The sequence below is a fragment of the Myxine glutinosa genome, chromosome 4 (assembly GCF_964187855.1).
Source record: "Myxine glutinosa chromosome 4, kmMyxGlut1.1, whole genome shotgun sequence".
Classification (NCBI taxonomy): Eukaryota; Metazoa; Chordata; class Myxini; order Myxiniformes; family Myxinidae; genus Myxine; species Myxine glutinosa.
The window spans coordinates 122,263,684-122,277,943 of NC_136264.1; the positions used below are offsets into that span (position 1 = coordinate 122,263,684).

Here is a 14,260-nt window from a genome sequence, read left to right on the forward strand (position 1 = left end):
GGAAGGGAGGGGGCCCGGGGGGAGGAGGCATGGGATATGCCATGGTATGGATAGAGTGTACCATTATGGATGGCATAGGGGAGCGCTCATGGGATCTTCTTCTTCTGTTAAGCTCCAATTTTTTCTCTTTAAGTTAAGTCCAATCAGTCCTCTCTGCTCGAAGTGCTCAGGCCATGCCTTCCCGCTCTCATACTTTTATTGCCGTTCGGTGTAGAAAGGGATTGACATATCGTTCGTCTGTTTCAGCTCGTTATCTTTAAGCTTCCTTACGTCTCGCCACCTGCTACACCTCTCTGAGTTACGAGGATTTATGCAACACACCCCGAGTATCGCAACTTCACTCCATTTAACTTTATTAAAATGACGATAAAGACGTTTCCTTATATATCCTAATTTAAAATGTTCAAGGGAATAAAAAGACCATTTGGTTCACACCACCCATGTTCACACCACTCGACTGTCCAATCAGCGGACGGCTCGCTTCGCCTTCGCCCAGCAGACGCCAATACGATGGCGTCGTAAGATGGCGTCGTATCGGCAGTTAATCGGATGCTTTTGGGCCCCAACGTCAGCTAATTCAGATTTTTCGAGTATGGCGGTACGTGATAAACAAAGAGCGCGGTTCGTAGATCGTAAATCCATTAGTGCCGTGGGCATCGGGTCACTGGGTGCGGCATAAAAGGGATAACAAAGTCGAGTCCTTACGGTATTATTATATAGATTGCATGCGCATACACTCGGACGTGCGTTGGTATGAGGTAAGAACATCGCGGACTAAAATCGCGATTTGTTTGAAGAAACCAGAATAAATTTAGCAACAAAGACAACATGAATGTTTTCATATCAATCTCGTTTCACAGAACTTGACACAAATTAGGTGTAATTCTTGAATAGCGCATGTGCATACACTCGGACTTCCCCGACCGACCAAGCCCGTTTCAAATTATCCCTCTGCCACCCAGAATTAACATTAATAAATAACATTAATGAATTAACATTAACATTAACAGAAATAACATTCACGTCCATACATTATATGTAATCAGTTGATGAAGCATGTTGCGTCGCAAAACAAAGGACAAGACCAGAACTGAAAGACAAAAAGATGCGAGTGCACGCGTATAATTTAATGACTGGTCGAATTTGGTAGCGCATATTGCAACGGATATCCTCATGATTCTACACGGCGCAGCTCGTGACCACACTGTGGTCATTTTTCTCTTGTTCTGGCACGCAATGGCCGACTTTTTCTGGCATGCAATGGCCGACTTTTTCTGGCACACAATGGCAGACTCTTTCTGGCACGCAATGGCCGACTCTTTCTGGCACGCAATGGCCGACTTTTTCTGACATGCAACGGCCGACTTTTTCTGACACGCAATGGCCGACTTTTCTGGCACGCAATGGCCGACTCTTTCTGGCACGCAATGGCCGACTTTTTCTGACATGCAATGGCCGACTTTTTCTGACACGCAATGGCCGACTTTTTCTGGCACGCAATGGCCGACTTTTTCTGGCACGCAATGGCCGACTCTTTTTCTGGCACGCAATGGCCGACTCTTTTTCTGGCACGCAATGGCCGACTCTTTTTCTGGCACGCAATGGCCAACTTTTTCTGGCACGCAATGGCCGACTTTTTCTGGCACGCAATGGCCGACTTTTTCTGGCACGCAATGGCCGACTCTTTTTCTGGCACGCAATGGCCGACTCTTTTTCTGGCACGCAATGGTCGACTCTTTTTCTGGCACGCAATGGTCGACTCTTTTTCTGGCACGCAATGGCCGACTCTTTTTCTGGCACGCAATGGCCGACTCTTTTTCTGGCACGCAATGGCCGACTCTTTTTCTGGCACGCAATGGCCGACTCTTTTTCTGGCACGCAATGGTCGACTCTTTTTCTGGCACGCAATGGCCGACTCTTTTTCTGGCACGCAATGGCCGACTTTTTCTGGCACGCAATGGCTGACACTTTTCTGGCACGCAATGGCCGACTTCTTCTGGCACGCAATGGCCGACATCTTCTGGCACGCAATGGCCGACTTCTTCTGGCACGCAATGGCCGATTCTTTTTCTGGCGTGCAATGGCCTACTCTTTTCTGGCACAATGGCTTACTCAAGAGTACTGGAGCTGCAATGGGCTGCTTTTTTTCGTAGAAACCATTAACATAAAATTAAAGTGGAAGGTACAAGAAGAAAAATAAATAAATAAATGTAAAAAACATTTAACCCTGAAGACTAAAATTAAAATCCTTCCTACAGTCTGGCTTCAGCTGGATTTGAACCCACAACCACACGGATCCCATATCCGTACCATGGTCATGGGATTCAGGCGAGTGAAAAGGACTAACTTGAGTGTCAGACTGCTATCATTGGGGTGAAATCTGGATACAAGAACAGATAAGTCCCTGGATTCACTCACTTGGTTGAAGGTTTTCTCGGTTTGGCACTTTTTGCGGCACTGTCCAGGTGTAAATACGTGATCATGGTTTTGATGGCACATTAATGCAGGTGCCTTTATTTTGAATGGCATGAATATCTCACCCCCTCTTCATGGTGGAAGAGTTAAATGCCTTCTTTTGTGTGGTCTCTGCCAAAGGCCAGACTCTGAGTACGACCTTGGACATATGGTTTTTGCCGACATTCATTTTTAAAACCACCTTTTACCACAGTACAATTGACTGAACTTGTACCTTCTTCACTTAAATCCACATTTTCATTTAAAATGGTACACTATTTCGTAACACATCAGGGTCTTCTTCTTTTGTATGTGTGTTTTAAAATTCTCCCAATTTTGTGCAAATACTTATATCGTGGCTCCTTATGACATTACTATTTTCATCCATGTGTGCAGTGCTTAATATTTCATCAACTTAGGAATCCGTGAGTGAGCGGAAAAAAAACAAAAACGGTGGAACATCAGAGAGATTGGAAATGGAGGAAGTGGATGGGATAATCATCCATTCATTGCGCCAATGTGGTGTGTAAGTATCTCGCACAAAGCATTATGGTCTTATTCTTTTTTCGTATGCAGCACAAGGCTGCGGAGTAACATCATTCACTGAGGGCGCGGCTGTGCTGCTGAAGCAACGCCCCTGTAGGTTATGGCAGGAATTTGTAATTTGCTCAAGGTGCTGGCGATAGCTCGCTCACTCTTCGTAAAGGACACTGTGGGATCTCTAACGTCCACCAACTAATGCCGGCAGACGGGACACCCAGTTAAACGTCCATCCGAGGGATGGCACACACATTGATGAAGCAACAGCATCCTGATTATGATTAGGGATATCGGTTCAGAGATTGATAATTGAAAAGTTGCGCCAGGTTTGACATTGTTTGACTCTCTGTACTTTCGCTTGTGTTATTCAAATGTTATCTATGAAGATTAATAATTATAGGGCCATCTCCATATTACGTTTGCAAGGACAGGTGGAAAGGGTGGTGAGGATAGGATAAATTGAGAAAGACAGATTGGGAAAAGATTGGAGAGGATAAGGGATTATGATGTTACATACAGTCGTGGTCAAAAATATTGGCACCTTGCACTTTTTCCAAATAACCCACCATTTCTCTAAGAACAAGTTCAAATTGACAAAAGTATTTAGCCTCCACAATTCTTTATTTCACTGTTGATATTACAGAACCTTTGATTCAGAGCAGACTTTGATTTCAGTGATTCAGAACCTTTGATTTAAGTTTTTGATTCAGAGCTTAATATATCCTTTTAATTCAGAAAATAAAAAGAAATGGCGATGAGGAAATTATTGACTCCCCAGACTTAATACTTGGTAGCACAGCCTTTGGATAAAATAACTGCATTCAAGCGCTTCCTATAGTCACGAATGAGCTTCCTACACCTCTCAACTGGCAGGTTTGGCCCACTGCAAACTGCTCCAGTTCTCCCAGATTTGTAGGGTGCCTTTTTTTTTTTTTTTTTTTTTTTTTTTTTTGTATACCGAGTCGAGGCTCGTGAAAGAGCTAACATTTACTTCACAAACAAATCAACCAGACAAACAAAATATATAAAAAGAGGGAGCGGAAAACAATATGGGGAGAGAAGGGGAAGCACACAAACACAACATTTGAGAGCAGGGAGATGTGTGGAAGGGAGAGGGCTTGGGGGGAGGAGGCATGGGAAGGTGGGGGGGGGGGGGGGGGGGAAGGGAGAAGTATAAAACACAAGGACACCAAGGACTTCCAGGACAGAAGTTGGTATTTCAAAAAAGTGGAATTGGGGTGAAATTAGCGGGGGTAGAAAAGATCAAGGTTTTGGATGGGGGAAGATAAGAGATGGTGGTGAACAGCTGTTTTAAAGACCTGGAGGGTGGAGTGGGATTGAAGAGAGTGAGGAAGTTTGTTCCAGAGGTGGGAGAAAAGAGGAATGAAGGAGTGAAGGTGAGCAGAGAGTCTTGATTTTGGCAGTTTGACCATAAGAGGGTTGCAGGCAGATCTTGTGCGACCTGTAGGAATATTTGCGGGACAGAGCCCAGAGAGAGCTGGGGGGGGCAAGGCCAGAGAGGAGTCGGTAGAAGATGGAAAGACCACCAACCTGCCTGCGGTGAGTGAGTGAGTGAGAGGCCCTTGGAGTTAGCTTCATCGCGGGAGATTCCAATGATTCTGAATGCTGTGGTTTCAACAGCGTGAAGACGAGCCAGGTGTGAGGCAGGAGCACCAGCCCAGAGGGGAGAGCAGTATTCCATTGAGCTGCGGATGAAAGCCTTGTATGTGGTGAGGAGCTCAGGTGTGCCAAGGAAGGACTTCGCACGACGGAGGATGCCCAGTCGGCGACTGGCTTTGGAGGCCAGATTTGAAATGTGGTTTTCCCAGGAAAGATCATGGCAGATAGTGAGACCCAAAAGCTTGAGTGACAGAACTTCTTGGAGAGGATTATTCAGAAAGTGGATGGGAGGGTTGTCCAGTCTGTCTTTTTGGAGAGACATCGTAAGAGTGTGAGATTTGTCAGGATTGAAAGACATGTTCCACTTGTTTGCCCAGTCTGTGATTTTGTCCAGGTCTGCAGAGAGTGAGGAGGCTGCAGACTGCCGATCTGAGGGATGAAGAATGGAGCGACAGAGAGTGGAGTCATCAGCAAAGAGATACAGAGGATTTTCAAGAGAGTCAGAGAGATCATTGATGAAGACCAGAAAAAGCACAGGGCCCAGAACACTGCCTTGTGGAACTCCAGCCTGAACAGGAAGAGGAGATGAGAGAAACCCATTCAGGGCCACACATTGACTACGACTAGAGAGGAAGTCCGCCAGCCATGCGTGGAGATTTCCATGGATACCAAAAGAGGAGAGTTTGGTGAGCAGAGCGGGGTGCCAGACCGTATCGAAGGCACGTGATATGTCAAGGGTGACTGCTCTAATTTCCTGTTTGGCATTGAGGACCTCCATCCATTGTTGAGAAAGCAGAAGCAGCATGTCCAGAGTAGAGTGTCCAGGTCTGAAACCAAATTGATGATCAGAGATCAAGCCATTGGAGAAGAGGAAAGATTTCATATCTGAAGCAATGATGGATTTCATGACTTTGCTGATAATTGGGAGTAGGCTGATTGGTCTGTAGTTGCTGGGATCTGTTTTTCCACCTTTTTTGTGCAAAGCGGGGATGTTGGCAGATTTCCAAGCAGATGGAAGATGACCTTGAGCAAAAGAGAGGGTGAAGAGAACAGAGAGAGGGAGTGAAAGAGCGGAAGAACAGGATTTTAGGACCCGTGGGCTGATGCCGTCAGGTCCAGTTGCAGAATCCGAGTCGGCAAAGCCAAAGTCGCCAAAGCCAGAAAGATTTTGGGGGCAGTTGGGCCTTCTCCCAACTGTTGTTTTCAGATCTACCCACAGGAGTTCAATGGGATTTAGATCTGGACTCATTGCTGGCCACTTCAGAACAGTCCAGCGTTTTGTCTTGAACCATTCCTGGGTGCTTTATGAAGTGTGTTTGGGGTCATTGTCCTGCTGCAAGACCCATGACCTTCGACGGAGACCCAGTTTTCTGACACTGGGTTGAACATGCGCTCCAAAATGCCTTGGTAATCTCCTGATTTCATGATGCCAGCACACATTCGATGCACCCAGTGCCAGTGGCATCACAGCAACCCCAAAACATCACTGAATCTCCTCCATTTTTGACTGTAGGGAAGGTGTTATTTTCTTTGAAGGCTTCATTTTGTTTTCTGTAAACAAAGAGAAGATGTGCTTTACCAAAAAGCTCTAATTTGGTCTCATCTGTCCACAGGACATTCTCCCAGAAAGATTTTGGCTTGTTCAGGTGTGTTTTAGCAAACTCCAGTTGGGCTTTCTTAGCAGGGGGGTCCTCCTGGGTCTCCTTCCATAGAACCCCCTTTCATTGAGTTGGCGACGGATGGTACGAGTTGAAACTGTCGTACCTTGTGTCTGAAGGTCAGCTTGAATCTTTTTGTCAGTTGATCGAGGTGCTTTCTCCACCATTCGAACAATCCTTCGCTGCAATCTTCGATCAGGTTTTCTCTTGCGGCCACGCCCAGGGAGGTTGGCCACAGTGCCACGGGCCTTAAACTTCCTGATAACATTGCGTACGGTGGACATAGGAACATCAAGGTCTCTGGAGATGGACCTGTATCCTTGAGATTGTCCATGCTTGGCTACAATCTTGTGTCTGACCTCCTCAGACAATTCTCTGGTTTCAACAATTCTCTGACAAAACAGCAGAATGACGCCTTTTCTCCATTCAAACTGGTTGAGTGACCAGTGATGATGATGGTGGTGATGATGACCAGATGATGGTCACTCCAATGACCAAGGAGTGGCAAGAAGGCGAAGGGTACGGGAGCAGAAAAAGCAGACCATGAAAGTTGTAAGGCAGCCAAGAAGGCTCCAAAGAAAGAGGTAGCAAAGGCGCAGGAGGCATGCAGGAAAATGTTCGGAGAACGCTTGGATTCGGAAGAGCATCAGAGCGGTATTCAGGATTGCAAAGCAGATAGCGAAAGAGAGGTGTGATGTGATGGGGGTGAGTTGCTTGAAGGAAGAAGTGGGACAAATCGTTGTGGACCCAGATGGAATTAAAGGAAGATGGAAAAGATATATGGAAATGGTGTTGAATACAGAGAATGAATGGGATGGCAATATAGAGTAACCCAGTTTTAGGACCGGCAGAGAAGATAACTGAGAAGGAAGTTGAGGAAGCGATAAAAGCAATGAAGAGTAGAAAAGCGGGAGGGCCGACGGGAGTTGTGGGAGATATGATGAAGGCAGCAGGAAGTTGGGGTGTGAAGAGAATGACAGAGATCTGTAATCTGGTGGTGAAAGAAGGCCGCATCCCGGTGGATTGGGAACTGAGTACCCTTGTCCCTCTATACAAGTGGAAAGGTGACCCTCTGGAGTGTGGCTCGTACCGAGCGATAAAGTTATTGGAGCATGGAATGAAGGTATTGGAAAGGGTGTTGGGGAGGAGGATAAGGAAGAAGGTGAAGATCGACGAAATGCAGTTTGGATTTATGCCAGGAAGAGGAACGACAGACGCGCTCTTTATTGTGAGGCAGTTGCAGGAGAAGTACATGGAGAAGAGGAAGAAGTTGTTTCTTGGGTTTGCTGATCTGGAGAAAGCATTCGATAGGGTTCCACGCGAAGTATTGACATGGGCATTGAGGAAGTTATTACATAACAGGAACGCTATTGTTACATAATAGGAAGTTATTACATCGATAATAACTCTGTAAGGACGAAGGACGGGAACAGTGGTGAGTTTGAGGTGAAGGTGGGAGTGCATCGGGGGTCGGCACTAAGTCCACTACTATTTGTAGCTGTGATGGAGGTGCTGGCTCAGAACGTAAAGGTGGGTTTACCGTTGTTGGTTGTTGTATGCAGATGATCTGGTGTTGTTTGCCGAAAGTATGGATGGACTGAAGGAAAAGATGAACAAGTGGAAGGAATGTATGGAGACAAAAGGTCTGAAGGTGAATATCGGAAAGACGAAGGTGATGGCAAGTGGTAAAGCATGTGGTGAGGTGGAAAGAACTGGGAAGTGGCTATGTGCTGTGTGCAGGAAGGGTGTCGGAGTGAACTCCATTCAATGTACAATGTGCGCTGAGTGGGTTCATCAAAAATGTAGTGGTCTGAGAGGGTCATTAACCAGTGTGGCAGCTACATTCAAGTGTAAGGTGTGCACAGAGGGAGCTGTAGATGGAGGAAATGTTGAGTTGGATCTTGGAGACGGCGTGAAGCTGAAAGGTGTGAAAACATTTTGCTACCTCGGAGACATGCTGAATGGAGAAGATGGATCAGACTCGGCAACGGTTGCTCGAGTGAGATATGCATGGAAGAAGTTTCGGGAACTGAGTGGCGTGCTGATGAGGAGGGGAGTGTCTAAGCTGAAGGGAAAGGTGTATGCTGCATGTGTGAGAAGTGTTATGATTTATGGGAGCGAGACATGGGTAATGAACGTAGAGCAGCAACGAAGGCTGGAAAGGGTGGAAATGTGAATGGTTCGGTGGATGTGCAGAGTATCGTTGAGAGAGAGGAAGACAAACGATGAATTGCGAAAGATGATTGGAATAGAGCCTGTGATTGATGCTGTGAAGAGGAACAGGTTGAGATGGTTTGGTCATGTGTTGAGGAAGGATGAAAGTGACTGGTTGAGAAGAGTGATGGAAATGAATGTAGAAGGAAGTAGAGGACGGGGAAGACCGAGAAAGACTTGGCTAAAGATGGTGGAAGAAGAAATGCGGGCAAGGGGGTTAACAAGGAGAGATGCAGAAAATAGGGCAAAATGGAGAAGATTGTCATGGGCACCGCAAGGCTAACCCCTGCTTATGGCCTTAAAATGCATGTTGTTGTTGTTTTAAACTGGTTGAATGAATGATTTCATATTGCAGGCACCTGTAACTCACCGCAGGTGAGTTCAATTCCAAAGTAAAGGAGAATCACCTGCTTGAATGCTATCTATCTATTATGCAACATCTATGTAACCTATTACCTCATGTAATTTACATAATAATGTCATTTATTAATGTAATATATTATGATTTGTAACAACTTCTAAAAGGTGCCAATAATATTGTCTCGGCCGTTTTAGGATTTCTGTTTGGAATAAGATAAGATTTAGTAATCTTTTCAGCTTTTTTGTTTTGTTCCACTGCAAACCAAAGAAATACATTTGTGGATACCAAAATATTTTATAATTTCCACAATTTTCTGGAAGCAATGGTGCATTATTTGAAAAAAGTGCAAGGGTGCCAATATTTTTGGCCACGACTGTATGTCGAGACCACTTTTTATTACCTCAGAGAAGCTGAATTTATTGATGAACAATATGTTAAAAAGGATATTCGTGTATTGAAATCCCACAGTGATATTGCTGAAGAGGTGAACAGTCTACGTGAGTTCACTGCTGAACTAACTGTAGAGGGAGTTGTACGATGCCTGCGAAGCATCGACCCTGCTTTGGGCAATGCTATTGCTACGACGCTGCCCCCTGGGATGTCTGCACGATTCCGCGCAGGGACACGTCTTGCACAGGCCTGCCAGGTGAAGTGAGGGAGGGGGATGAAAGAGGAGTTTTAAAATGGATGGCAGAGAAGAGTAATGGGCTGGTTTAAAGGAGAACATTTTTGTTGACGTTTATACCATTGACAGACTGGGGGAAGAAATTTGCTTGGAACAAAGTGAAAATTCTGCAACATCAACTTGATCAATATTGTAGAATTTTAAAAATTCATTTTACAGGATCTAAGCCTCGTAGTGGAGCTGCGACACGACACACACATGGACATACAGATGAATACACAAGACACAACACAGGGCTGTTGGACAAGACAAACACTGTCACTGACTTTGGGGGAAGTGTCGTCACTTCCCAGGACACTCTGGTTACCAGCGACTCCACAATAATGGTGCTGCCTTTCTCGCGCACTCAATGGGGCATTTCCTAAGGTGGAATTTCCATCCTATCCATGGATCACGACCTTTGTGGATTGTCTGTTCTCTTATCCTTTTAAATTCTGAACATCAAGCAAGGAAGCAGCTTGGAACATTTTAAAAAGTCTTTGGTATGACTCGGCCTGGGTTTGAACCACCAACCTCCCAGACTCGGAGCAGATGCTCTCACACTGAGTCTGGTAATTTTATTGATGACTTGCATTGAATCTGTCGTTTCGCTGATGGTAGTTACAACATACCTTACACATGTTGCAGTACAGTAATACAGTTTATTGACGGTCAATATTTGCAAAAAGAATATTCCACAAACATTTTGTTTTCTGCCAAAACCCAGCGTTTATACACACTTATTCGCCTAAAAAAACAAAACAAACATTAAGGGAGGTGTTGAATTTATCATTATTTACTTGAAAAGCTGACATGTTTGAAACCCTGACAGGACCTGGGTTACAGCCGAGAAGTTGGGTACCAGACGTTTTTATATGGGAGTGAGGTTGAGACGCGGAATCTCCTCATGTTTCTGGTGGAGCGCTTACCAAGGGAGACCATCGACAGTGGCAGCAGGCCAGCTGGTATGACGTATAATTATTTTATTTTTTTGTCACATGTTTTGTGTTTACATAATGCAAGCAAGAACTGGAATAAGATCTTTTGTGACATTGTAATCTCTTACAAAGAAACAGTCTTTCTCCCTGCAAGTTATAGAAGATTATATGTACATATCCAAGTTCACTGATATCAAGGCTCATGGAAGAGCTGTACATACATTGAGGTGTGGATTTCTAAATCTATTTCAAAATACATATCCCAATGTTGCATAGCTCTTCGATGAGCCTTTTGGTCACCTGTTTAATGCACATTGTTCTCCTGAAGGTTGTAGGTCAAAGCACTCACATTGGATTAGGAGGGAAAACAAGTAGACATGGTTGGCCTGTTTGTCATTCCCTTCACAGCACATAGTCCAAAATTCCACGATGTCAGGATCCCAGGTTTAAATCCGGGATATACTAACACGATGTTGATTTTTCCTTTCATTATTGATGTCTTTTTAATTAATGTGAAAGTACAGTGAGGTACCCTAATGTCCCTGTTCTTCATATGGTATTTGTGTAAGCTTATCCATGAGCCTTAGCGACAATGAAAAGGGGTGGGGAGGCAAAGACAAAATTGACAAGGCACCGACAGGTTGGACATTTTAGAGATATACAGACAGGAGAATGGAGCAGAAGGAAACAAATGGACAAGGGGCGCAAAAAATGATCGATAGATACAGATAATTAGAGCACATAAAGTCACGTGAAAAAGTAAGTACACCCCATGCAGTTTTGACTTTTTCAACATATTTCAACATACAGCTATTTGATCTTCATTTCAACAATATTGATAGATAAAGGTGATATAATATAACAAATATCACGAAACATTTAAATTTTGTAGTCCATTGTAGAACTTAAACATAAATGCAAATTTCGCATGTGGAAAAAGTAAGTACACCCTTGGCTCTAATAGGTGGTATTGCCCCCTTTGGCAGAAACAACCTCAAGTAGGCGTTTCTTATAATTGTCTACCAGTCTCTGACATCGACTGGGAGAAATTTTTGCCCACTCCTCCATGCAGAATTCTTTCAGCTGTGCGATGTTCGAGGGGTTTCTTGCATGCCCAGCTCGTTTCAAATCCCCCCACAACATCTCGATGGGATTTAGATCCGGGCTTTGACTTGGCCATTCCAGAAGCCTCCATTTCTTTCTTTTCAGCCATTCCTTGGTGTATTTACTGGTATGTTTAGGGTCATTGTCATGTTGCAAGGTCCACTTTCGGTTGAGCTTCAACTTTCTGACAGATGGCCTCACATTATCTTCAAACACCCTCTGGTACAATTAGGAATTCATAGTGGATTCTATGACGGTGAGCTGCCCAGGCCCTGATGCAGCAAAGCTGCCCCAAACCATAATATTTCCACCACCATGCTTTACAATTGGTATCAGGTTCTTGTTGTCAAATGCAGTCTTTGGTTTTCGCCAAACATGTCTTCTGGTACTGTGGCCAAATAGCTCTACCCTTGACTCATCTGTCCAAAGCACATTGTTCCAGAAGTGCTGGTCTTTGCCTTGGTGTTCATTGGCAAACTTTAGTCTTGCCCTGATGTTCTTTCTGGACAGCAAAGGTTTCCTCTTGGTCACACCTCCCATGTAGATCAAATTTGTGCAGCCTCTTTCTAATGGTAGACGCATGCACTTTGACATCAACAGTGGCAAGAGCTACCTGTAGGTCCCGTGATGACATTCTGGTATTCTTAGAGACTTCTTTCAGCATCTTGCGGTCTGCTCTCGAGCTGAACTTGCTGGGGCGGCCTGGCCTGAACAAGTTGGCAGTTGTTTGGAATCTTCTCCACTTGTAGATGATCTTCCGGACAGCCGAATGATTGATTTCAAATTGTTTGGAGGTCTTTTTAAATCCCTTCCCAGACTCGTAGGCATCTATAACCTTCTTTCTGAAGGCCCCAGAGAGCTCTTTTGAATGAGGCATGGTGACACCGCACACTTCAACAACAAAGAGCAAACCAAACTAAATGTCTGAGGTTTAAATATGACATGTTCTTCCAAGATCTTCTCTAACGATGTTCTAATCATTTGCACCTGAGCTGGTGCACCTGATTCAAATTTTAGGTATTTGTAGTAGTGATAAATGTCTACCACTACAGTGTGGCAGCTGTAGTAGCTGTGATGCTACTACAGATATATGGAAATGGTGTTGAATACAGAGAATGAATGGGATGGCAATATAGAGAGTAACCCAGTTTTCGGACCGGCAGAGAAGATAACTGAGAAGGAAGTTGAGGAAGCGATAAAAGCAATGAAGAGTAGAAAAGCGGGAGGGCCGACCGGAGTTGTGGGAGATATGATGAAGGCAGCAGGAAGTTGGAATAAGGTCTTTTCACCCATACTGAGGGTGTACTTACTTTTTCCACATGCAAAATTTGCATTTATGTTTATTTAAATTATACAATGGACTACAAAATGTAAATGTTTCATGATATTTGTTCTATTATATCACCTTTATCTATCAATATTGTTGAAATGAAGATCAACTAGCTGTATGTTGAAATATATTGAAAAAGTCAAAACTTTACATGGGGTGGGTGTACTTACTTTTTCACGTGACTGTACATCCACCAGGCCGAACAGTTTACATTTTGTATCCTTAAAAAACGAAATCTGTATCCTGACCTTAACCAAAATCTAATCGGCTTGTTATTGTCCCACACCCAATATGTCCACAAAGTTTAGTCCGAATCTGCCCAAAACTGTTTGACGTATCGTTTTGGCCCCATCTCTCAATGGTGAAGAACCACTTTCAAAATTCTAGTATCCGGATCCAGATTTTCACCAAAATTGAACCAATTCGTCCTGATAACACACTCAACGTGTCCACCAAATTTAGTCCTAATCCGTCTATAACTTTTTGAGATGTCATGCTCACAGACATACAAACGGGTGAATACATAACCTCTGTCTATCTTAGGTGATAGAGGTAATTAAGAACATGTCCCAAACCAATCCTGAGTTCTTGGGAAGCTCTTGGAATGTCCTACAGGAAGAAGAGTAGCATGCGATACAGGAAAAAGCTATTTGACCCAGTTTTTTTGTGATACAAAACCCTTTTCACTGTTTTGTACGCAGACATACTCGAGCAATTTGACAAAGCAACAAACACTATCTGATCTCCTTGTATAACAATAGCATCAAAAGGCATGCGGAACTGTGCTGGAAATCATATTGTGTGTTTCCATCGCTGCTTTTTTCCACCCTACTGCCATATCTCGTATCTGCCATTTATTGCTTGTGCTGTACATTTAATAAGAAGTCCAGCAGGCTCTTTAACCCAGTTCATGTGTTATCAACAGGTAAGTTGGCAGTTCTGCAAGCCTCTATTGCTGCCAGGATTCATGAAGAGTTGTCGGCTCCCTGGGTGCCTCCCTTTTGTCGCCCATTGCTGAATTCATGGGTACAAAATGCAAACAAAATAGACATAAGGAATGGTTTCTCAATTTGTATTGTGAATGGATCTCGCATATCCACAGAAAAAAATGTTTTAATCATCGCATTTCATTTTTTAGTGCTTCATTGTCGAATATCAATAATTTTCTCCCAATATCATTAATCATTTCTCCCATTTCCTTTCAACAGCAACGCCCAGGTCTCGCATGCCCCTTTCGCACTGTCCCTCTTTCCGTACCTGGTGACGTTACCGATCCGATGGTTCACAGCACTCCAGGTAAACAGTAAGGCAAGATGAACACTAAAGGGAACAGGGCTAGTGAGATGAACCGAGAATTAAAGGAATGGGATTGAGAGA

General features: G+C 44.1%; 1 protein-coding gene across 9 annotated transcripts in view; it reads left to right on the forward strand.

Moving 5' to 3' along the window:
* CCDC22 (CCC complex scaffolding subunit CCDC22) overlaps positions 1–14,260 on the forward strand; it is a 101,404-nt gene that overhangs the window by 1,204 nt on the left and 85,940 nt on the right. For 7 of the 9 annotated variants that reach the window (XM_078776368.1, XM_078776367.1, XM_068113307.2 and 4 more), the window contains 5 exons: positions 2,851–2,980; positions 9,316–9,493; positions 10,344–10,476; positions 13,809–13,909; positions 14,092–14,179. In XM_078776368.1, coding sequence (XP_078632494.1) covers positions 2,931–2,980; positions 9,316–9,493; positions 10,344–10,476; positions 13,809–13,909; positions 14,092–14,179 — 550 coding nt within the window. In that variant the 5' untranslated portion in view covers positions 2,851–2,930. Of the gene's footprint in view, positions 1–2,850; positions 2,981–9,315; positions 9,494–10,343; positions 10,477–13,808; positions 13,910–14,091; positions 14,180–14,260 lie in introns of those variants that run through there. The other 2 variants (XM_078776371.1, XM_078776370.1) reach the window with 2 other exon arrangements.